The sequence below is a fragment of the Mytilus californianus genome, unplaced genomic scaffold, assembly GCF_021869535.1.
Source record: "Mytilus californianus isolate M0D057914Y unplaced genomic scaffold, xbMytCali1.0.p SCAF_15, whole genome shotgun sequence".
Lineage (NCBI taxonomy): Eukaryota > Metazoa > Mollusca > Bivalvia > Mytilida > Mytilidae > Mytilus > Mytilus californianus.
Genome location: NW_026262637.1, coordinates 12,373,462 through 12,396,767, shown reverse-complemented (window position 1 = coordinate 12,396,767; position 23,306 = coordinate 12,373,462). Strand labels below are relative to the sequence as shown.

At 30.4% G+C, this 23,306-nt stretch overlaps 1 protein-coding gene across 18 annotated transcripts in view; it reads right to left on the bottom strand.

Moving 5' to 3' along the window:
• Positions 1-23,306, bottom strand: part of LOC127725428 (adenylate kinase 9-like) — a 37,460-nt gene that overhangs the window by 5,201 nt on the left and 8,953 nt on the right. Inside the window, exons 13-33 of one of the 18 annotated variants that reach the window (XM_052232362.1) lie at positions 22,255-22,308; positions 19,325-19,354; positions 17,560-17,691; positions 14,873-15,170; positions 14,416-14,643; positions 13,878-14,002; positions 13,481-13,498; positions 11,427-11,510; positions 10,490-10,543; positions 10,129-10,175; positions 7,862-8,039; positions 6,183-6,304; positions 5,787-6,005; positions 5,171-5,367; positions 4,423-4,647; positions 3,492-3,711; positions 3,253-3,321; positions 2,456-2,686; positions 1,720-1,938; positions 975-1,188; positions 383-584 (exon numbers count right to left, since the gene is read on the bottom strand). In XM_052232362.1, the coding sequence (XP_052088322.1) occupies positions 383-584; positions 975-1,188; positions 1,720-1,938; positions 2,456-2,686; positions 3,253-3,321; positions 3,492-3,711; positions 4,423-4,647; positions 5,171-5,367; positions 5,787-6,005; positions 6,183-6,304; positions 7,862-8,039; positions 10,129-10,175; positions 10,490-10,543; positions 11,427-11,510; positions 13,481-13,498; positions 13,878-14,002; positions 14,416-14,643; positions 14,873-15,170; positions 17,560-17,691; positions 19,325-19,354; positions 22,255-22,308 (3,166 nt within the window). The remainder of the gene's footprint in view (positions 1-382; positions 585-974; positions 1,189-1,719; positions 1,939-2,455; positions 2,687-3,252; positions 3,322-3,491; positions 3,712-4,422; positions 4,648-5,170; positions 5,368-5,786; positions 6,006-6,182; positions 6,305-7,861; positions 8,040-10,128; positions 10,176-10,489; positions 10,544-11,426; positions 11,511-13,480; positions 13,499-13,877; positions 14,003-14,415; positions 14,644-14,872; positions 15,171-17,559; positions 17,692-19,324; positions 19,355-22,254; positions 22,309-23,306) is intronic. The other 17 variants (XM_052232363.1, XM_052232364.1, XM_052232365.1 and 14 more) reach the window with 17 other exon arrangements.

Here is a 23,306-nt window from a genome sequence, read left to right as displayed (position 1 = left end):
ATCTTAGATCAAAATTATTGAATTACTTTTTTTTCTTCTTCAACAACAAAAATATGAGAGGTGTAACAGAGAATCTTTTCCTGCAGTGTTTGTCCTTTTGGAGTAAAATCACTAATGTAAAAATTACATGAACACTTTTTACTAGGGACTTATTTCTGACAGAACAAACGCTTAAGTGTGAGGATGTCATACATTAGGACATTTTACATACAAGAAAGTCTACACAATCGAATTTATTTCTGCTTACAGAAGCAGAATTCCATTTTTCATTCTTTTTAGCTTATTTTCACATATTTCTGAAAAATTGAGTCTGAATGCAAATGTGCAAAGATCAGTATACCATGAAATAAAACAGTGAGCAGACAATCGTTTGTGGACATACCCTCTTGTCTGACTTCTCATTTCTAACAAACAAATATCCATGGCTTGGACTGCTAACTCATCAGGAACTGTCAATCCTTTAGTCACATGTTTGACAAGCTGTATAGAGAGATCAGATTTAGGTTGTTCCAACATAACACGTCTCATAGCTTCTCCTATAGACAGTCGAACTAAACCGTACTCTTCAACAAATCTGTTTGCCACTGAAATCACAATATTCCAATTAAAATGTTTGAATTACAATTATACTCTTTATTTATCACCATGTTTGTTTAGCATACATAATGCTACTTTTAATAAAATACACAGGTTTTATAACTGAACATTTAAAGTTCGGTCATTCTTTGCTTGCTTTTATTTTTTTCAAAGCCCTAAGCATATTTTTTTTCGCACAGAGATCACAATAAGGTACACTGAATCAATGATGTAATCTATCTTTTTTTCTAGATTTTTTTTAATAGACAATTAAATTAACACTATATGTTTTCAGGGTTATGCATGGGGCATGAGATATTATCAATGGGTGAAAAGAGAATAAGTATTTATGAAAGTCTTCCTCGAGTCAGATGTCATCCAATTCCTGAGAAACTTACAAGCAGTTTTTCCAGACTTTGGAGGTCCTATGACTGCCATTCTGATTGGTACCACTGGTTTGGGTGTTGGTTGTTTAAGGAATGCCATTGGATCTAAAATGAATTCATCTCTGGCTTGGACTGAAGACAGGAAGTAAATATGATGTCGATATATACATGGATATGTGGCAAATCCCATACCACTCATTGGCTGGATACAATTTCCTTCCTTAGACTGAAATGTGAAAAAATATATATTATAATAAAAACAAGAATATGTCCATAGTACACGGATGCCCCACTCGCACTATCATTTTCTATGTTCAGTTGATTGTGAAATTGGGGTCAAAACTCTAATTTGGCATTAAAATTAGAAAGATTATATCATAGGGAACATGTGTACTAAGTTTCAAGCTGATTGGACTTCAACTTCATCAAAAACTACCTTGACCAAAAACTTTAACCTGAAGCGGGACAGACAGACAAACGGACAGACGGACAAATGGATGCACAGACTGAAAAACATAATGCCCCTAGGTGGGGCATAAAAATTACAATAAACTTCTTAGATCAAATGAGACTTTATACATACAATGAAAATATGTTTGTCTGACTTTATTTAAACTTTATATTGCAAATAACAGCCAAATATAATATACATAGCTGAAAATACAATGTACATATAGAAGACATACAATTGAAAACCTTAAACAATGCTAGCTTAAGGTATTTTAATCACTAAATAAAGCAATACATTAATACAAACCCTAACAGGACACCATCTTCCAAATCTACTGGGCTGTTTATATCCAGTCTGTAACATCCTTCGTGCTAAGGCTTCACTAATAGGATACACTCTTTCAAACATACTGTGTCGTGCTTGTACATATTTCTTCAGTTTTTTATTCAGAACGTAGGATACAATGTGAGGTTTTCTAGTACTATCAACTTCTACAGAATCAATAAGCACCTCCATAAAAGTTGACTGAAAAACAGTAAATAATCTTAAAAATAGGAAACATAAAGTATTTTCTAATATGAATATAAGATGTGGTATATAGGTCAATGATATATCAATGCAACATCAAATAAACCTATAGACATCCAAATATATATGTATGCTATCATGCATAAAAGAACATCCTGAAGTCTGTTAAAATATAGGATGTTGGCATTTATCTTTTTATTAAAAAATGTAAATTATCAAACACTTAATCCTGGTAATTTTATTCTGTCGTTAGCCTCTTACTTATCATGACATGTTAATTCTGTTTTCATCTTTATCAAACACTTAATTAAGTTCCTTTTCTTCTGTCTTCTGAACCTTACTTACTACAATATTTTCCAGTCTGTTCTGGTTTCATCATTATCAACATGTAATTAAGGTAATTTTTCATTCAATCTTAAGCCCCTTACTTACCACAACATTTTCCAGTCTGTTTTTATCATTATCAACATGTAATTAAGTTCATTTTTCATTCAATCTTAAGCCCCTTACTTACCACAACATTTTCCAGTCTGTTTTTATCATTATCAAAGACTTCACTAAGATCATTTTTCATCCTGTCCTGAGCCTCATCCTCAGCCTCTTCCTCCTCCTCTTCTTCTTCTTCTTCCTCTTCAAATTCCTCAGCTAACATGGCTTCAATACTATCTTCCTCTTCTTCTTCTTCTGCTTCTTCTTCAATCTCTTCATCCGATTCAGCCTCTGCTCTTGCTGCTTCTTTTTCAAGCTATGATATTAGAAATGTATAACCAAAAAAATGATTGTGAAATTAATTAATTTATCATTATACATAACTACAAATAATACAAAACATATGTCTGTATTACTTGTTTAACCTCTTGTTTGCATGATATGGTCTGTAATGGTCATTTAGCTAGCGGTAATCAAATGAAACAACAAGCAAGTTATTAACAAATGTGATTTTATTTTTTAATTCTGCCAAATTTTTGGAACAAGCAGATGCACCTCATGGAACCTTCATAAAGATAGTTCATACGGGGAAATATTTTCTACACCTCAAAATATTTTAATCTTTATAAAGTCTTTTGAAACAACAATGAAATTGTCTTATCAAGAATTGCAAATATTTAGGACATTCTCAAGCACATTTCTTATAAAAATTTACTATTGTAGCTTTTCATTAAAAAATGTTAATCAATCACTTAATCTAATTTTTGTGCATCTTTTTTTACTTCAACAAATATATATATACATTTGAAGAATGCATTGTGGTTCCTACTATTCTTAATTTGAATTTGATGAATAGCTAATATCAATTTTTAAACAACTTACCTGTCTTTCTCTTTTCCTTTCTTCTTGTTCCTTAAGTAATTCCTCTCTCCTTTTCTGTATTGCTTCTTCCTGAAATTAAATAAATTCTTATAGCTTATAAATATAAATTCATACTCTGAAGAACACGAAATTCATAACTATTTGTATTCAATGATATCATTGACATGACAGCAACTGACAGAAATCAACTGAACTTGCAAAATGATTTGTTACTATTAGTCTAAGGACTTTTTCCTTACCCTTTTCTTTTTAGACTTTTCCTTCTTTTTCTGTTTGATTGCTAATTTTTTGTCTCTTCTTACTCTCCATTTTAACATCTTTGGAGGTAGTAATCTGTTGATAACATCCTCGACCTCTACATTCAGGATAACCCCCACGTCAGGGAATAATCCCATCTCTGCCAAGTATTTAGCTTCCTCACTTGTCCTAGGAAACCCTTCCAAAATAAACCCTGTAGATCTAAAACACAAAAAAATACTTGTTACAGCACATATATACTTGTATATATTTGTGTGAGTACAAAAAATAATTATTTATAAAGTATAATTTGCTTGTTTATCAGGTGGACCATATTTACTATGTTGTCATTAGCCTATCAAATGAGATGCGTCGGATAAAAATCGACCTTATGCAAATGAAATTAAATACATCTGTTAACTTGTTTTGGGTTGGAATAATCTCTACAGGAAGTTTTTGTAACTGTTTGAAAATGAGTTGTTATAAGAACCCTACAAAACAGACCAAAATTCATCTTTTATTTCGTATTTGAATGTACCAAATCAATCAAATTCTTATACATGTACATGTATATGTGCACTTGCATAAGGTCGATTTCTATCCGCCGCAGCTCAAATCATAGAACTAATAGCAAAACAATGACTGAAAAAAAATATTTTACCAGTTTATCTTCATCTAAACAATAGCAAATAAAGACTCAACACTAAACTAATAAAGAAGGAGCTTATATATCGTGCACTATTTACAGTGATGGTGGCAATAACACAATGAAGAAGTTCACCTGTTACTACATAGCTTCTAAATCTTTCTAGAGAACAGATTTGTTAAAATAATTTCACAAGTTCAAATGTCTTCCTTATACAATACACATAAACATATTGCAGAATTATAGATCTTTTTAGAACCATTTTAAGATTTAACTAATGTACTAACTTGAACGGTTCTTTCTGCCAGAATGGTTGTAGTATATTATCCAACACCTCTGCTGGTAATGGTTCCTCTGATTCCAGATTATTTTTAATGGCTTCCTCTTCCTCTGTGTATTGTATTTCCTCTTCCTCTTGGTTTTCTTTACTCTCACTATCTGATGCCTGAGTATCAGGAGCTATAGGCTGTCCGTCAGGACCAGTAAGTCCAGCTTCATCTTCATCTGGTTCCCTGTTAAAAAATATTAGGATTATTCTTGAACAATAAGTGTTTTAGTTCTTAATATAAAATTGAAGAGTGTTTGTCAAATAATGAAAAGTTTGTTAGAGTTAACTTTATGTAAGAATCAGAAAGGCACTGTTTTGTTTTTGTAATTGTTGTTTTTCTTAATTGTTAGCCCGATGAATTACAATTATTTAAAATTTTGCACAGGATAAGATAAAATTGCCATTGACATACATAACCCAACATATGCCTCTTTCAAGATTAACAAAATATTAAATTATACAGAATGCAACCCAAGGCTTATTAGGCATTTTTAAAAGTTCCTTGTAGATCGAGTTAATAACAAGATGAAGAGCAAAAACAAAGAAACACTTGTCCAATTTTTTGACTGATTGCAAGTATTCAATGAGAATGTTCTTCTACACGACATTCATTCCATTATCATTTCATATCTTATGTGAAGATGAAACATTTTAGTCTTTTTCGTCATGTTAAATGATTATGTATAATAAAATAACATGACACTCACTCTTCCTCCTCAGGATCTGGTAGATTGTCTTGTTCATATTCTGGGCCTATCCTCTTTCTTGTCTTGTGTATAATCAGTTCCTGTAATCTGTCTCGGAATGAAATATGGAACAGTCCCATCTGTCGTGCCATGTTACGGGCATGCAGTGATTTACCTGCTCCTTTAGGTCCGAGCATTAACAGTCTTAATGGTGGCGGCTAAATAAAAGACAAATAACTAACTTCATCATTGTTCTAGCAATTTAAAACAATTAGATTTTTTTTTCAGATATTTTCTTTCTACTCCTGTCAGTTCATATAAGTAAATAAAAAGATATTACCAGTAACATGCAAAAACTTACAAGCAACTAACAGATTATTTTCTTACCATGCAGATGCAGTTATTCTTAGCTCTTTTTCCCCAAGTAAAATATCTGTATGCCTTACACATTCTTCTTTTTAAAAAAAAAATCAGCCTTTTCAAAATCTATCAGAAATATTCAAGACTTCAATATTTTTTCCTTACATTAATCAATTGTCAAAAAGGAAAAAGTTATTTGTATGAGAAAACTACAATTTGTTGAAAAATTAAGTTGGACACTTAAGTAGTGATAGACTTCAAATATCTTATACTATACCTGTAATGGTTTGTCTTTTGGAAGGAAATCTTCTGGGGTGGCCAAGAATTTGTCTCTAGCTTCATTGGTAGAGAAATAATATGTCTTTTCCCTGTACTTGGAAGCTATCTCTGGGTTACCAGGATACAGCACAAAGTTCTCTTTCAGAGCCACAGGGCAGAACCAGTTTGTGTCACCTAGAGGTTTCTTTTTGCCACGACCTCTATTGGTATCTTCCTCCTGTGAAAATGAAAATATAAAGTTTATTTTCAACCAGATGGTTAATGGATGTAAACATTATTGACTGGAAATTACATGGTTCTAAAAGTTCAAAACAATACTCCTACAATTAACAAAAAAACCAAACCCAAACAAAACATGTTTCAATTAAAGGCAAAAACATTGACTGGTACCCACCTCCTCAGCTTCTTCTTCTCCTTCCTCCTCCTCAGCTGCAGCATCAGCATCATTTTGAAGATCCTCCTCTTCCTCGTCCATATCTGCTCCAGATAACTCCCATGCCTGAGGTTTGAACTGTTCTGTAAACACAAAAATTCATGATAGGTCAAACTAATAGAATATTTTGTCTTTCTGTTTGCCAATTAAAACCTCCCTGTCAGTTTTTACAATTCTCATTTTTGTGTTAATTTATTGGGTATTGATTGACTTTTTGTACCAAACTGATACAAGTTTTAGATTATAACTGTAAAAGAATTTTTAAATAAAAATTGTCATATCAGTTGTAATATTCACTTGAATTTTGGGCTAAAAAATATTTAAATGCACTTTGATTGCTAAATTTTGAATTATGAATTAAAAAAACGATACTTTTAATGAAAAAAATTCGTAAGGGTTCCGCGGAACCCAGTGTCTCGCCTACTTTTTCTGTTAATCGCAGGCTCAACAAAAATGAGGAAGTAAATCAATAAAAATATTCCTCTTGATACTATCTTTTGATTGTAAGAACTTTCTGTCCAAGTTTGGTAAAAATCCAGGATAGTGTATGAATCTAATAAATGTTTAAAAACTTTATCTGCAGACTGAATGTAATGTTAACTTGAAGAAAACAAAATTTCCTTCTAGATACTAGCATTTGATCATAAACAAGCTTCTGTTAAAGTTTGGTGCAAATCCAAAATAGTATAAGAAAGTTATTAAAATTTAAAAAACTTTAACCACAGAGTGAATGTGTTGTTTCCTGACAGGAAATCTAAGTCCATTTAAAAGTAAAATACGGAAAAAATGGATTTATTATTTTACAAAATTTCCTTCTAGATACTAGCTTTTGATCATAAACAAGCTTCTGTCCAAGTTTGGTACAAATCCAAAATAGTATAAGAAAGTTATTAAAATTTTAAAAACTTTAACCACAGAGTGAATGTGTTGTTTCCTGGCAGAAAATCTAAGTCCATTTAAAAGTAAAATACGGAAAAAATGGATTTATTATTTTACAAAATTTCCTTCTGGATACTATCTTATGATCATAAACAAGCTTCTGTCCAAGTTTGGTAGAAACCCAGGATAGTTTAAGAAAGTTATTAAAATTTTAAAAACTTTAACCACAGAGTGAATGTAATATTTCCCGGCAGAAAAACTAAGTCCATTTATAAGTAAAATACGGCAAAAATGGAATTTTATTTTTACAAAATTTACTTCTGGATACTATCTTATGATCATAAACAAGCTTCTGTCCAAGTTTGGTAGAAATCCAAGGTAGTTTAAGAAAGTTATTAAAATTTCAAAAACTTTAACCACAGAGTGAATATTTGTGGACGCCGCCGACGCCGACGACGACGCCGACGGAATGTAGGATCGCTATGTCTCGCTTTTTCGACTAAAGTCGAAGGCTCGTCAAAAATGCATGAAATTTATCTCTATTAATCCAGAAATTTATGTAGAATATTTTAAACCATAAAAGCCAGTGTATACTCATTTCAGTGACAGGACCTGGGAGGTCAGTAAATTCAATTGAATGTTTAACCATTGTAAGATATCTCTATGGTCATCCTCTTGAGGAACCGTTTCACATTGAAACTAGTCTCAGAAAATAAGGTGTCTAATGTATATTTACCAAAGTTAGGCTTTGAAGAACTTACTTTCTATACTTAGTGAGGATTCCTCTTGTATAGCCTCCACTGTTTTCTCCTCAAGATCAATCTGAACTGGGTCAATAGAACTGCCACCAGATACGGTGGCCAGGATGTTCCCTATATCTCTGTCATACTCCTTACGTTTCTCTTTAAAGTCATCTAACTCTGGGCCCTCTGGGACTTTCTGTTTATGATTTTTAAGAAAAAGTCAAAAGTTAATAAAAGAACAGTTAAATTATAGATAAACTATAAATAGAAGGCAAATGCTTCTGAAGATATTTCCATATGTAAAAGATTTGCTTTTAATCAGAAATTATTTTTACACCAAAAAATAATTCATATTACTGTATAAGAAAACTATTTTTTTTCCATTGATTTGAAACATACCAACAAGACATTTTACCTAAATAACCAAACTATAGCAGATGTCTTTAATGGTGAAACATGAGCATGACAAAACATAATGTTAACGGCAAAAATCATTCATGTTTCAACCTCCATTATCTTACATATGGTCAGAGGTACTTAAAATTGTTGGGTATTGAATTCAATATTGTTCAAGTACTACCTAACTTCACTTAAGCAAATTTGGTTCAACACTGGACATTTTTTTAAAACTCTTAACCCTTTCGCCGACAAATCCCAGTTTACCAGGATTCACGCTTCAGACAGCTGATGATGAGTCCCGGCTTACCAGGATCGACATACCTCTTTTATATTTCCCGCTGAAAAACATTTCAAACACAAGTTATCTTTCTTTGTTTATTGCCCGGATGTAAGTGTAAACTTGGCGCTTCCATTCCTTGAAAATGTACAAGTCAACTGAAATTTACGGATTTTACTGGAATTTGAAATAAGGGAAAAATTTTTTGAAAGAATTTGGAAGAATTGAAGCCAGGCTAGTATACTATTTTGACATAAAATGCTGTTTTATGTACAAAAACAGTTTGTATGGACATCGTTTAGTGTAAGGAATTTGTACAACCTCGTAAAAATTTTCAAACTTTTGCCGTTTTGGGTTAAAAATTTACGATTTTGGGTCCAAAAGACGAATTTCATGAATTATATGTATTTCAATGCTGAAAATTAGCAGATTTGATTTTTTTACACAAAATTTATTAAAACATAAACAAAACTGTGTCCATGGTGTAAATGAATAAAATAAAGACATAAATAACTACAGACAAGTTTTTATTGATATTTAATTTTTGTCACAATAGCTAGGGAAGCCATCGTCTCAGAGTAGCTTCTGGCAGCGCGGCTATCGGTGAAAGGGTTAATGAAATTTAAAAAGAAGTAAATTGGTTGAAACATGTTTAGTTTTACGCTGTAATGGTCAAAAATGAAATTGAATGAAAATCACATTTCAGAAAATATATAACAACATGCGTTATAATAAAATATATAGGAATCAAATTATATAAAACATAAATGGCTCAATATATTAGCTTTAATCAGGTGTTCTCTTTATCACCTCTTATCGATATTGTTTTTTATACTTTTGAAATAAATATAACAAAAATAAGGTGATATATTTGATTTCAGTGTATTAAAAGGAATGCGATGAATGATGACTTAGTAATTAATGTGATCTAGAACTGGACACTTTGTTATGTTTTACATGCAGTTAAAAATGGACAACGATTGGAATAACAAATTATGATGTATGAATAGGTGACTTTTCTAGGGTTTATTTTTTAACCAATGATAAAGTTATAACATGGATGTTTCAAGGATCATGTGATAAGACAGATAACATGGATGTTTCAAGGATCATATGATAAGACAGGTATACGAGGTATACAATAGATAACATGTTCTTTGTATGTAATCCAACAAACAGAGGAACGTTTCATGTGAACATAAAAAACAGTATATACCTTTATAATGACTGGTTTAGCTTTCTTTTTCTTCTATAAAATGGGGAAATACAATGTAATTCATATATTTAAAACCTTTGTAGTAAGTTTTCTATTTAAGATTGAATTTATACACCCATAACTGGTATTACAACACCTAAAGAAAGGACTATCTCGGATCTTGGTTAATCATGCAATGTAGTTCTGAACTTTAGAATATCATATAAAATTAAGAATTAAATGTAACTTGCGATTAAAATTTTTTCCTTTTGCTTTATAGTATCCTTTGAAAGAATTCCCATTTCATGGACTTTTGACCTTTCTACATATGAATATTAAGTAACGATTTTAATGACTTATAACCCTGAAATCAGAATGACAAATAAAAAGCACAGATTGTTGTTCCATACTAACCTCCTCTTCCTCTATCCTAACAGATGGTTCTTTAGCTGGTTCTTCTGCTGAAAGGAGCAATGTAATAATAATTATTAACAGAAGCAATCACAGACATATCATATTCTTCATTGAACATCATTTATAGGCCAGTCTTTATGGGTCAAAATAATGAATTCAATAACAAACTTTAATAGAGAAGTTTTTCTTTTTGTTTTAACTTGGTTTTCTAAAGAGAACGCAGGGAGAATTAAGTATTTTTTTTTTTTAGATTTAAAGATGATCAGATAATGAAAAATTCTGTTTAAAAACATATTCTACTCCTGGCAACTCACAATCAAAAGTACAAAAATCCCCTTAACATTGTCAACTTAATATTCACCTTCTGTTGTCTCAGTTTTAGTTTCTTCGGCATCTGTTTTTGTCTCCTCATCTTCTGAAATAAATGAATAAGCTTAAAAAATTACCATTTTCTGCTAGCATTTTCTGTAAACTTCCCTTGCTGTTGTATTTTCGGCGGTAAATAAACAAGAACATAAGAATTTCATAATCAAAAATTCTTATTTGGTCATTGTTATTCAACTTCAGAATTATTCTTTTTTTTTATGAAAATAGCTGATCATACGAAGACCATCAGATTATCAATAAGTTTCTATTCTTTTTTTTTTTTAAATATCTTTTTGAGTGTGTGTTGTGTGTTTTTTTTTTGTTTTTAATCAAATCTGATGGAAGCACCTGAATACTCTCTGGGAGCAGTGTAGTTTTGTTATGATTAGTCTAACAAAGTGATTGTATATGGATTCTGATGAAATAAAACTATGTTGTATGTGAGTGCTAGTGGGTGATTATGTTAGTTTCATTGTCATTTTCATGCAATGTGAAATTCATTGTTAAGTTACAATCCCCTATTTCCCATGCACACCACTGAGTACAAGAAAATGCTAAGCTTGATACAACCTTTCATGGAAACAAAACACAAAAATAGTTTTTTAAACATTGACCAGATATAAAAAGTGTTACTGGGGAAACTGAAATTTCATCCAGCTGACATTTGATTTGATGTTCCTGGATTTCCCTGCCACAATTTTTCATTCAAAATAAAAGTCTCAAGTTTAATTAAAAAGTTTATTAATCTAGTTGATAGCTGTGCCAGTTTTTTTTTTAGCGTCTTATAATTGAAGAGGGCATTGAGAAACATATATCCCCCCTCCTAGGTTTCATGTTAACACAAATAGTTACATATATAAAAGGAGATGGGAAGGTTGTAAATCAGAAGATTAAGTTGAGTAATATTATATATTAGGGTCATATCAACAGACCTTTTGTTTCAGGTTCTGCTTCTTTTTCCTCCTCCTTTTCTTCCCCCTCCTCCTCCGGCTGTGCTGGTGCATCACTTTTACTTGCTAGACAAACATGCATAAAACCACAGTGAGATCAATCATGCATTAAAACAATTAGCCATTAGAAACATAACTAACATGTGCAGAAGTTATCTCCCTTATTGCAATATAAATACTTTTATGAAACCTATTTGAATTGCATATAGGGCTATAATTAAACTGAAAACTGAATTATTTCATTTAATAATACCTTTCCTGAGTACCTTTTTTAGAACAGATAAATTCACCATGCTTAAACATGCATCATATTCATAGAAGTGTTTTGAAATTGCATGCAGTAACATTTTGATTACTATATGGGTTTTGTGAAAAATTTACATTTTTTTGGTTACAAGATAAACAATTTCAAAATAAAATACTACTGATTAAATGATAGCAATCTTAGCTCAGAAAGATGTTGAAAATGGAAATTTCACAGGTAAAAAAGTTAAATAAGAAAGAACCTGTTCAGGGAAATACTCAGATCTGTAAGTTGTTAATTTCTTTATTTAAAACAAAATTAAGTGTACACAAGTCATATATCTAATCTTTTCAGGATATTACTCAGACAACCCCTAAATTTTACTCTATTGAAATAGTTTTTACATGATTCTGAACTCTGCACATCTTAATTATAAATCTGTCATTGTACATGTACCATAGGTGAGTGTTTAGCAGTGAAACATGCACTCAATGTTGATCACATGCCATTTTTAAACCATACACCTGTGCAATTTTCTTTAAACCATGCACCAATATTATTTTTTACACCAAGCAGTCATTTTACAGTGTTTTGCTATTGAAAAACATGGGTTTTGATCATATATATTAATCAAACATTTTAAGTCTATGTTATTATTTAATACAATATTACCAATGATATTTAATAATATTTCATTAGCAACAAAGTATGAAAATGTTATTATATATTCTAAGCATTGGAAGTATATCTTTTATAATAAAAAAAAACATAAGCTTGCAGAACAGATAAAGCAAAATATTCTATAAAGCAGGTTTACTGGAAAAAAGATATTGTGAGACCATGCATACTGTAGAAATAGATCAGCATATTCTTCTGTTTTTTAACTGATTTTTTTTTTACTTCAACTTCTTTATATCACATTAAAGATTTCGATCTTGATCTTGGCATAAGGTTTGACTTTCTTCTCATTGTTAAAGAGCAGCTTGCAGTGACTCTTGAGGCATTGAGCAGCAATTTAACTCCTTTTCACTTGGGGAATATTTTCCTTTGTTTTGTTTTTTAAGTCTTCTCCATTCCATATTTTTATTATATATCAATTTTTGTTTGTGGAATTAACAAAAAATTAGTATGGCAAGTTTGTTTTGACCTATATATGATATCCATCCCATTACATGCATACATAAACACAGACATGAAAACTAAAAAAAAAAGCATTATATAACAGCCTGATGCAGTGCTATATCAATATTGGCATGCTACACTGTATTATCACATGCATTATATTTCAAATGGTAACAGTGATTGGTCAATAGCAACGAATTAATTTAAAGTACCTCCAGTTTTGGCCTAGTAATATTTATCATTTGGATTGGAAATGATGATTTCACATAAATCTAATATGTTATAGTAGACGGCTTTCCTTTTTTTGATCATTATTCCTACTTGATAAATCTTATTCCACTTATTTATTCCTTTTCAAATACTACAACTTTTTATATGATATATTTATCTTCTGAACTTATAAATAATTTATTTACACAAGACTTTCAATACTTTGACTGGTAATGTGCATGTCCATGTTGTCCACAATCTAAATCATGTCTGTACATATATTTAATACAAAAGATATCAAGGACAAATAAATGCAGCGCTATTGTAACCGCTCTACATTTAAGGTATAATTGTGAATAAAAAACATTATATAATTTAATATAAGCATATTGACTGGTTATTGTGCAGTAATGTATGTATAAAGAGTGATTATAAATGAAGCTTAGAATGAACTGCTTACCAATTGATTCATTTTCATCTATTTATAGAAAACATTTTATTATTTACTCAAATTATGTTTTTTAAATCAGACCTTGATAAAACAGGTATTTATAGACATAGGCCACTGAAAACAAACCCTTATTCCAGTTCAAAAGAAAATGCATCAGTACTTCCCCCAACACATCTCAACATTTCTTCTCAGTTGTGAAGTCATCAACCATACACCAACTTATCCACCTTTGCTCCTTTTTCTTAAAACCCTAAAATTTGCTGGCTTTTATACCCTGACCCAAGTTTACTTAAATATTTTTTGAATGAAAAAAAAAGAAGAAAAAACAAATAGATATAATTTTCACAATGAAAAGTTAGTAAGAAAAAACTTCTCAAATCAGGTGACTCTTATATTTCTCCCTTACCATCCTCTTCCTCTCCACCACCTTCTTGTTCCTCCTCTCCTTCTTCTAATTTCCTCAATCTTTCTTCTTCTGCAGCTTTCTTTGCTGCTTCTTCTTCTGCCCTCTTTTCCTCTTCCAATTTTCTCCTGTAATGAGTATTATATTTATGCCTATGTATGGAAAATTTCTACAAGTTTGATTTCAGATGTCATATGATTTTTGACCCAATCAAATAAAATCTGCAAATGATATATTGTACAAAAATAAGTTCGATCATATCATAAATGGGTTGAACTTTATTCCAATTAAATTCATTCTTCTTTTAAGTTTCATATCAGAAAATGGATTGACAGAAACAAGTTGCTATTACATTTTTTATGTAAATCACATTTTCTTAAACATTAAACAAAATGGTGTTTTACCATGTTTACAGTTTTGATGGAAATATATGAATACATGTATTTTTGGCAGTCAAATGTTTGAATTGTACATGTATTACTAATTTACTACAAGAATATCTTATATGTAATGTCTAAGGACAATAATGTAGTTTAATTACCTTTTTTCTTCCTCCTCTTGCTTCTTCTTTTTCTCCTCAGCATCCTTCCTAAGTTTAATCTTTCCATCAATCTCCTCCTTGTTGATTAAGTAGTACCTCTTGAGTAGGAATTCCCCATTATCACTATCTTTGAGACATACAACATCATCAGGAAGCACATTTTTCTCTATAGCCATACTCCACTGGTCCCTGGTTCGTGGAAAGTTATCAAGGATCCAGCCTCCATTCCTGAATAAATTAAAAAAGTGTTCCTAGTGTTTTTGCAATTACTTGAAGTATAAACAACAGGGATTTATAGCTGAATATACGGTATGAGTTTTGCTCAGTGTTGAAGGCTGTATAGTTGTTTACATCCTAATCATTTGGACTCTCGATGGATGGTTGTCTTATACCACATATTCTTATTTCTATATCACAAACAAACAAGAACTGGAATATAAACAAAGTATATACTTACAGTGGTCCTTCAGCATTTTGGTCTCTTTGTTCTTTTTCTACATCTTTGATGGCTTTGTCCAGAATGTCTACATACACTTCAGGAGTCAATGTCACTGGCTGCTTTTCTGCCTCTTTTATAGCCTCTTCTACCATAGCCATAACCTCGGGATGATTGCCATCAACCTCAGGCACCTTTGGAGCCTCTGGTTTTCCTGGTGGTCCAGATTCTGATGTTTTCTCATCAGACGATTTTCCTTCGCTACCTTCTGGTTTCTGGTCCTCTTCTGTTTCTGCTGGCTGATCATCTGTGACAACACCTGAAGGAACAGAGTAAATACAAATATTTCAGAATAATAAGTTATTTATGAAAAAACAAAACATTTCACTTATCAAATTGATTAAAGATATATGAAAATGTATTTTAAGATTTAAATAACCGAGTTTAATGTCATTTCTAAATTGAATCTATATTTACATTCTATGAATTGTAATATAAACTTCACAGTTAGATATTTTGACCACTAAAATAATGAATGTTTCAAAAATTAAATCTTTGGAAGACTGTCAAAAATTTCAAACACACAAAATTAAATTAACATGCTGAAAAAGTCTTTTAGATTTAAATAAAAATTAATGTTTTAATAATTTCAACATTAAGTTATAAAATTCTTAAAAAATAAATCAATTCTGCATAAATAAATTTGCTGAAATATCAATATATACATGTATAACAATTAACTAGAAGTCAGAAAAGATTTAAATAGCATATAGTATTTAAAAAAATAAACTAAAAATATAACTTGAACTGTATATATATATGGTATATTTGTCTATAACAAATATTACATTGGCATTAAGGCAAAACAGCCACTACATGATTACACTGAAATGTAAATCTGCACTTTAAATTACACTTTTATTATTAAGTTGTCATGAGCATATTGCAGTTATTCATCAGATAAAATATTTAAGAAAATAAGCAGTCAAACAAAAACTCTAATAGCATTTCTCTAAAAATCTGGTCTCAATATGGACCTGGCTAAAACTGTAATATAAGCCTATGACATAGTACTTATAAATGTGGGTACTTTAATCATAAGTCATACTAGTCAGAGTACATATACTATTTAATGAAAAAAACGATAATCTAACCAAAAATCTTGCAACTGATCAATTATATCTTTTTTTTAATGGTTTTAAAAAATCAGGTGTTGTTTAGGTAAATCTAAAGTAAAGTCATCTGAAGTATGCCTTGTAGGAAAATAAATTTCAATACTTAACAAATGTTTAAATGGTGAGGTTAAAGTTGTAAAAGACCAGAGCAGTAGCAAGAAAATTAGTTAACACTTGCATGAGTTTGGTGGTAAAATCTTTCTTGCATTATGTTATATATACATCGAATCATGATACAAAACTATTCTTGGTGTTTTATATGAATCTATTAAAGATTGAAAAAAGCTTAAGTACCACTAAAGGGTACACTAACATAGATATGCATAAAGAATAAAAAAAAGTTAGATATCTAAAAATGTTTGATAGATTGAGAACTATACTAAAACTGAGTAAAAGCATAACAAAAGAAGTGTTGTCCTAACAATGATTTACCAAGAAAATGACTTGTTGACTAGCTGTACATGTATAATGTATCTATTATAAAGTAATAAGAGCAAATGACAGACTGTAGCATGTATTAAATATAAATCAAATTAAAATCAAACTGAAGCCATCATAAATGCTGTTCAACAGGTTCAATCATTTCTGTTAAAATATTACCTTGCAAAAATATAACCAAAGACAACTGTATGTAACATGTAGTTGGAGGTGACAATAATTTGGCATGAATACAGAACATTGTTTCTTTTCCTGATTAACACACTGACAATTTATCAATTCTTTTGGTTTGGTACTTTCTTAGAATAAGTACTTACGACTTGGCAAGGGATATTCATTCATATATTGTTCAGGTGACCCAATGTTTGAAGGAACTTTCCTTACTATAAAATCATGTGAACTGACACAATTCCTTTCCTCTACAACTCATAGTTGCTATAATCTGGACGAGAGAATAAAACTGAACCAGTCTTTTGTACTTTAAATGTAGCACAGTGGGGTAACTTTACAAGATATGAGCATTGAAAAATATCATTCATTTATAACTAGCAATCATATTTCACGAAAAACTTCACCACGATGTGTGCGACAGAAAAACTATATGAATTGCAGTTGGTTAAATCTTGATGTAAACACATACACGACTAGAATAATTCATAGTAATATGTTTTCCATGAACTTCTAAAACTGTCCATAATGTGCACACTGACAAACAGTTGTCTCAAATAGACTATGACTTGCTGTCTTGCTTAAATCTGGATCTTAATGAAAAACTTTAACATGTCAAAACAGGGGTACCACCCAAATTATGAAACATACTAATGATATCAGGCAAGAGGATAAAAAGCTAATAATTGACTAGGAAGCTATCATGTATTTAGTATAAAGTAAAACGAGCTAATGATTGACTAGGAAGCTATCATGTATGTAGTATAATGTAAAACGAGCTGATGAATAACTAAATATTCTGCTATCATGTATGTAGTATAATGTAAAATGAGCTGATGATTAACTAAATATTCTGCTATCATGTATGGAGTATAAAGTAAAACGAGCTGATGTTAGTAAAGACAGCTAGCTAGCTTGCATCTTCACCTTCCCCTTCAGATTTTTCACTATCGCCTTCTTGCTTTTCACTTTCCCCTTCTGGTTTTTCAGCATCATCAGATTCTTTCTTTTCGTCACTTTTACTGACTGTAACAGTCTCCCCTTCTGTTGTAGTTCCATCTGTGATTTAAAGGATCAAATTCTTCTTATTTCTCTAATCTTATTATGTTACAGTATTTCCTCAGTGAAATGGATTCATGATTGGTAACAACATTATTAGTCTTTTAGGATAATATTTACCAAAGAAATCTTTGACTGACCATTAAGTAAAATACATTATATGATACCCGAACCAAAAATGCATTTCATGAATGCATAGAAAACATTGGAATTTCATGAAAAAGATTTATTACTTAGCAACCAACCAAATATTAAATAGAAATTTTGAAATGTAAAAATTTTCCAATTTTGGGCATATTAGTTTACTAAAGGTTAACAGATAAATAATGTGGGCATATGAGAGAAAATGTAAAATTTTATCAACCATAAATCCCTGGACATATACAAGATCAAATGTATCATTGACACATTATGAAAACTCTCAAGAAAATTTGGTCAGGCAAAAAAATTGAGGTTTACGCCGCAACAATAAAAGGAATATAAACACTTAGTTTTGACAGCCTACTATAGTCCAAGGACAATCTGTAATTTTGCAGATTTCTTCAGTATATATTACAACTATATGGACCATTTATCATCCTTAAAAGAATTTGGATTTTCAAATAAACGCTAGTTTTTGGACCAGTCATGTGTAAGAATATATAATTTATCTTGTTGTGGTGGTTGGTCAGATCACATATAATATAAATAAACCTAAATGTGTTTGCTTTAGAAAAAAATTATCAATCATCTCTTTTACAACAAATCAATTCAAAATTTTATTTTTTTATGGATATTAATTTTGTTACTGTTACATAGCAATTGGCATCAAATAAAATTTCGTTCACAATAATCTTCGATTTTATAGTCAATATCATGGTTATAATTTCTTTACTTGATTTATGTTATTTGTTTACATGGATATAGTATGTGTATGTGTTCCAATAAATGTATCAATCTTGATATTTATAATATCAACAATGTCTAAAAACATAAATGGTATAAAAACAATATATATTGGGAAAAAACAGATAAAAGTGGAATGCAGGTGCAAATAAATATATCATAAGAAAGTGAAGAAAAATAGTGCTGTAGAAAAGTAGATGCTGACATTAACATAAACAAAAGGGTATAAAAGCATGATGTGTCTTTTGATATCAGTCTGAATGGGTCTCACTTTTTGTATGTAAAATAATACCATTGGATTAGTTCCATACATTCAGTGTACTGTGGCATTTCTTTAGCTTTATGGAATTTCAGTTCAGAAATTCTCTCCGACTATATATAACTGCCTTCTTTTACTTCTGGATTATATTACCCTTTGGATTTTATTTTGACCATAAATTTACTTTACAAATTTACTTAAAATGAAAATTTTATTTTTTATCATTTTTTATTCCTGATGCTGGCAAAAAAACACATTGTTATAATTTTTAAACACCCTAGCTTATTCTGAAACACCATAAAATAAAGAGTTTTAACATTAAGCCATAGTTTGACCTCTATATTATCAATATTTGTGGTGTAGTAATGATAATAAACTGTGTAATGGTTGGTGCAGTTGTAAGCCACAGGAGTTGATTATACAAGCAAGTGGACATATATCAAGCAAAGGGAGATAATTTGTAAGCAGGGGAGGCAATAAACTTCTTACCATCATCAGAATCTTTTTTCTCGTCATCTTCTAAATATAGCAACACAAAAAGTCATAATTCATACCAAGCTTATATAATAGGATAAAATAAACTGAATATCTTAAGTTAATTATCACAATGAAAGTACCAAGATTTCAAAGTAAATAGAGTTGAAAGTTTAGTTTAATAGTCAGCATTATAAAATAAATAAAAATTAACCAGAAAGTATTCACTATTCTACTCCAGCCCTAATGAAAAAAAATGAATGTTTTACTTGAAAAAGATGAAAATCAAAAGATTGTTAGTTGATGTATGAACTATTACCATTTCTTACACACATTGTGAAATTTCAAAATATTGGTTTTTAGGTATTTGGTTTAATGGAGTAAATTTCTCATTTAATATATAACAAAAATATCAAACAAGGGTGTGTGTTATGAAGAGATTACAATTCTAAATATTATACAAGATGTTAAGGTGATAAAATTTTAAATCATGCATATTTGTTTCAGACATGTGAAAGTTATATGGTAAGCTTATGTAATATGTATATAGATGAATATTATACTGGCATGCATTCAAATCAGGCAACTTTTCTACATGAGAATGTAACTTTTTAACTTTTTTTTTTTTTTTTATTATTTTTTTTTTCTTCAAGATAAAAGATTTATTGATAACGCTCTGCAGCCGGTTGTACGAACGTGGCATTAGCCTAATGGGTCATTAAGTCTTCATAAGTGTGTAACATGAGGTCAAAGTATAATACATAAACAATTAAATGACGAAATGAGCATGCAGTACTATTTGAACACTTAGAAATACATTTGCAAATATTAACAAAACAAACTTGACAGGATGTACTATTCCACATTAAATACATCTATTTTGCTGCTTATTCAATTTCTACAGGTTAAATGTTTTAAAATGTCATTTCTTTTAAAACAAAAAGCAATCTCTTATCTTTTTTTCTGGGTTCTTAGTGCTGTTTCAGAAATAAATCAACTGGAGAGGGGTGAAAAGCACTTTTGATTTCACTCCACCAAGCATAAAATTTAAATTGATTATTTCCTATAATTGTCCAGGCTATTTTTCTAAAACAGTCCACACCCAAGAAATTTTAAAAGATTCATGCCTTCCTCCCTTCCGTAACCACATACAAAATACAATGATTCTGTAACAATCGTTATGTGAACCAACCATGCACAATGATAAAAAATGTATGATATTATAGATTTCTGTGTGTAAATCATGTTAAATTATAGACAAAAAGTGTGGGAAGTCAAATACATAAAACCATTTTAAGTCATCTAAGCCAACATGAGGTTTATTACAATAAACCAGATATCTTCTGTGGTTAAGTTAACGTTGCATGGGGAGTAGAAACTTCATTTTAATACAATTATATAATGAATACATTGAAAATTCACAATCAAAAATTCCTAAGGGTTCCGCGGAACCCCGAGTCTCGCCTACTTTTGCTGTTAGTCACAGGCTCAACAAAAATGGGGAAAAAAAGTATTAAAAATTTTCCTCTAGATAGTATCTTTTGATTGTAAGAAGCTTCTGTCCAAGTTTGGTAAAAATCCAGGATGGTTTATGAATCTAATAAATGTTTTAAAAACTTTAACTGCAGACTGTATGTAATGTTAACTGGAAGAAAAACTAAGTCCATTTATAAGTAATATTCGGAAAAACAGGAAATAAATTTTTACAAAATTTCCTTCTAGATACTAGCTTTTGATCATAAACAAGCTTCTGTCCAAGTTTGGTACAAATCCAGGATATTTTAAGAAAGTTATTAAAGTTTTAAAAAATTTAACCACAGAGTGAATGTAATGTTAACTGGCAGAAAAACTAAGTCCATTTATAAGTAAAATACGGATAAACAGGATTTTTTTTTACAAAATTTACTTCTAGATACTATCTTAAGATCATAAACAAGCTTCTGTCCAAGTTTAGTAGAAATCCAGGATAGTTTAAGAAAGATATTAAAATTTAAAAAACTTTACCCACAGAGTGAATGTAATGTTAACTGGCAGAAAAACTAAGTCCATTTATAAGTAAAATACGGATAAACAGGATTTTTTTTTACAAAATTTACTTCTAGATACTATCTTAAGATCATAAACAAGCTTCTGTCCAAGTTTAGTAGAAATCCAGGATAGTTTAAGAAAGTTATTAAAATTTCAAAAACTTTAACCACAGAGTGAATATTTGTGGATGCCGCCGCTGCCGAAGACGACGAAGAAATGTAGGATCGCTATGTCTCGCTTTTGCATCAAAAGTCGCAGGCTTGACAAAAAGTACCATTAGAATCATTCATGTATAGGGCATTAGAACCTCTGAACTTGTATGCCAAATTTAAAATGATAGGTAAAAAGTAACAAACTTTACAGGAAAATTATGCATGGAACATATTTCTAAGTAAAAGTGTATTTTATATATAATATATAGAAAAAATAAATAAATTGGATACATTCTAAATGTTATATCTAACTGGTTGTTTGCCTGCAGAATGTAAGACTAGTATAATTACAGTTTATATTTTTGTGATCTTTACATTTCAGATAAAAGATTTCATTTTAATCAAAAAATATGTATAATGATAGCTCTGATTTTTAAAGCTGAAATATCAGATATATACACATATCTCTTATTCATTTTAAAAATATAAACCTCATTTAGCACACCTACAGGGGTCTGTGGATTGATGTGAAGACTGTTCTCAATAATTTGAATATCTGGGTTAAATAACCAATATAAATGTTAGAAATAAGGTAGTGAAATTTGTTAAGTGATAAGGTTGTAAATTTTAGTAAGAATTTTTACTGACTATTAGGAATTTTGGTAATAAAACACGATATTATACTAAAGGAGAGTGATAACTAATCTATAGTGCTACAATGCTAAATAGTTGCTATTGAAACATGCAAGTGGTAGTCATGGATACCTTCTGGTATATCTTGTTCTTCCTCCTCTGCTTGTTCTTCTAACATAGCTAATTCTGTACACAAAATTACACAATTAACACATATACACACAAGTTAATCTACACAGTACACATTACAGTTATGACTACAAAGAGTGTTACACGATTGGGCTTTTGAACACACAAAGTCTCAGCCCATACAGGACTATTGCAATTCTACGTTACCTTCAGGTGCAGTCAGGATATTCATATTAAGAGATACCCCTTTTAACATTGATTCTGATAAAAGTCTTAAACTAATTATTATTTCAGAAGTGTTTAAAAATTAGATGATTTTCAACAAAAACGTAATTATACACAGACCTTAGGTATATCATGATGACAACAGCTGTAAAATTCAGTAGTCCATATGTAAAGAATTCAAATGTCAAATACCTAAACTAATCTTTATGGTCATCCATGTCCTAATTCTAAGAAATGAAAAAAGTTCTCTACACAAAACTAACAATCAAAAAAATTTTAAAAAAACAGAAAAAAATAACTAGAAAATTAAAAGAATGAAGTTGACCAGCAAAATCCATCTGTATGTCATTTACTCAAAATATAATCATTCAATAACAAAACTTCTTTATGCTTTCTTCTCTTCAAACACTGACAACTAGAATTTTACAAATGACAGACGATTTTTGCTGTTAACTAAGGACTAAAATAGAAAACCAAGAGTCAGCTAACTCCTGACCTAATATGACAGTGTCCATCAACTGTCTTTCTGCTTTAGCTTTCTCTTCTGCTGCTGCTATGGCTATTACTAGTCAAAAAGAACAGCAAAGGTCAATATAATTGGAGAAAAATTATTACCCACAGACCAAAATGTTTATCATCCAACACAAATCCTTGTTGCAAATCTTTACAAAAATAAAATTCCCAACTACTATCCCAGAATAAAGTTTAATATATATACCATGCTCCAAGGTAAATACAATAAGGAGTAAAACTACCTACCAACAACCTTAGGCTTAGTCTTAAGTTTGTCTTGTACAGGACCTTCTATTCAAAATCACAATAATTAAAGA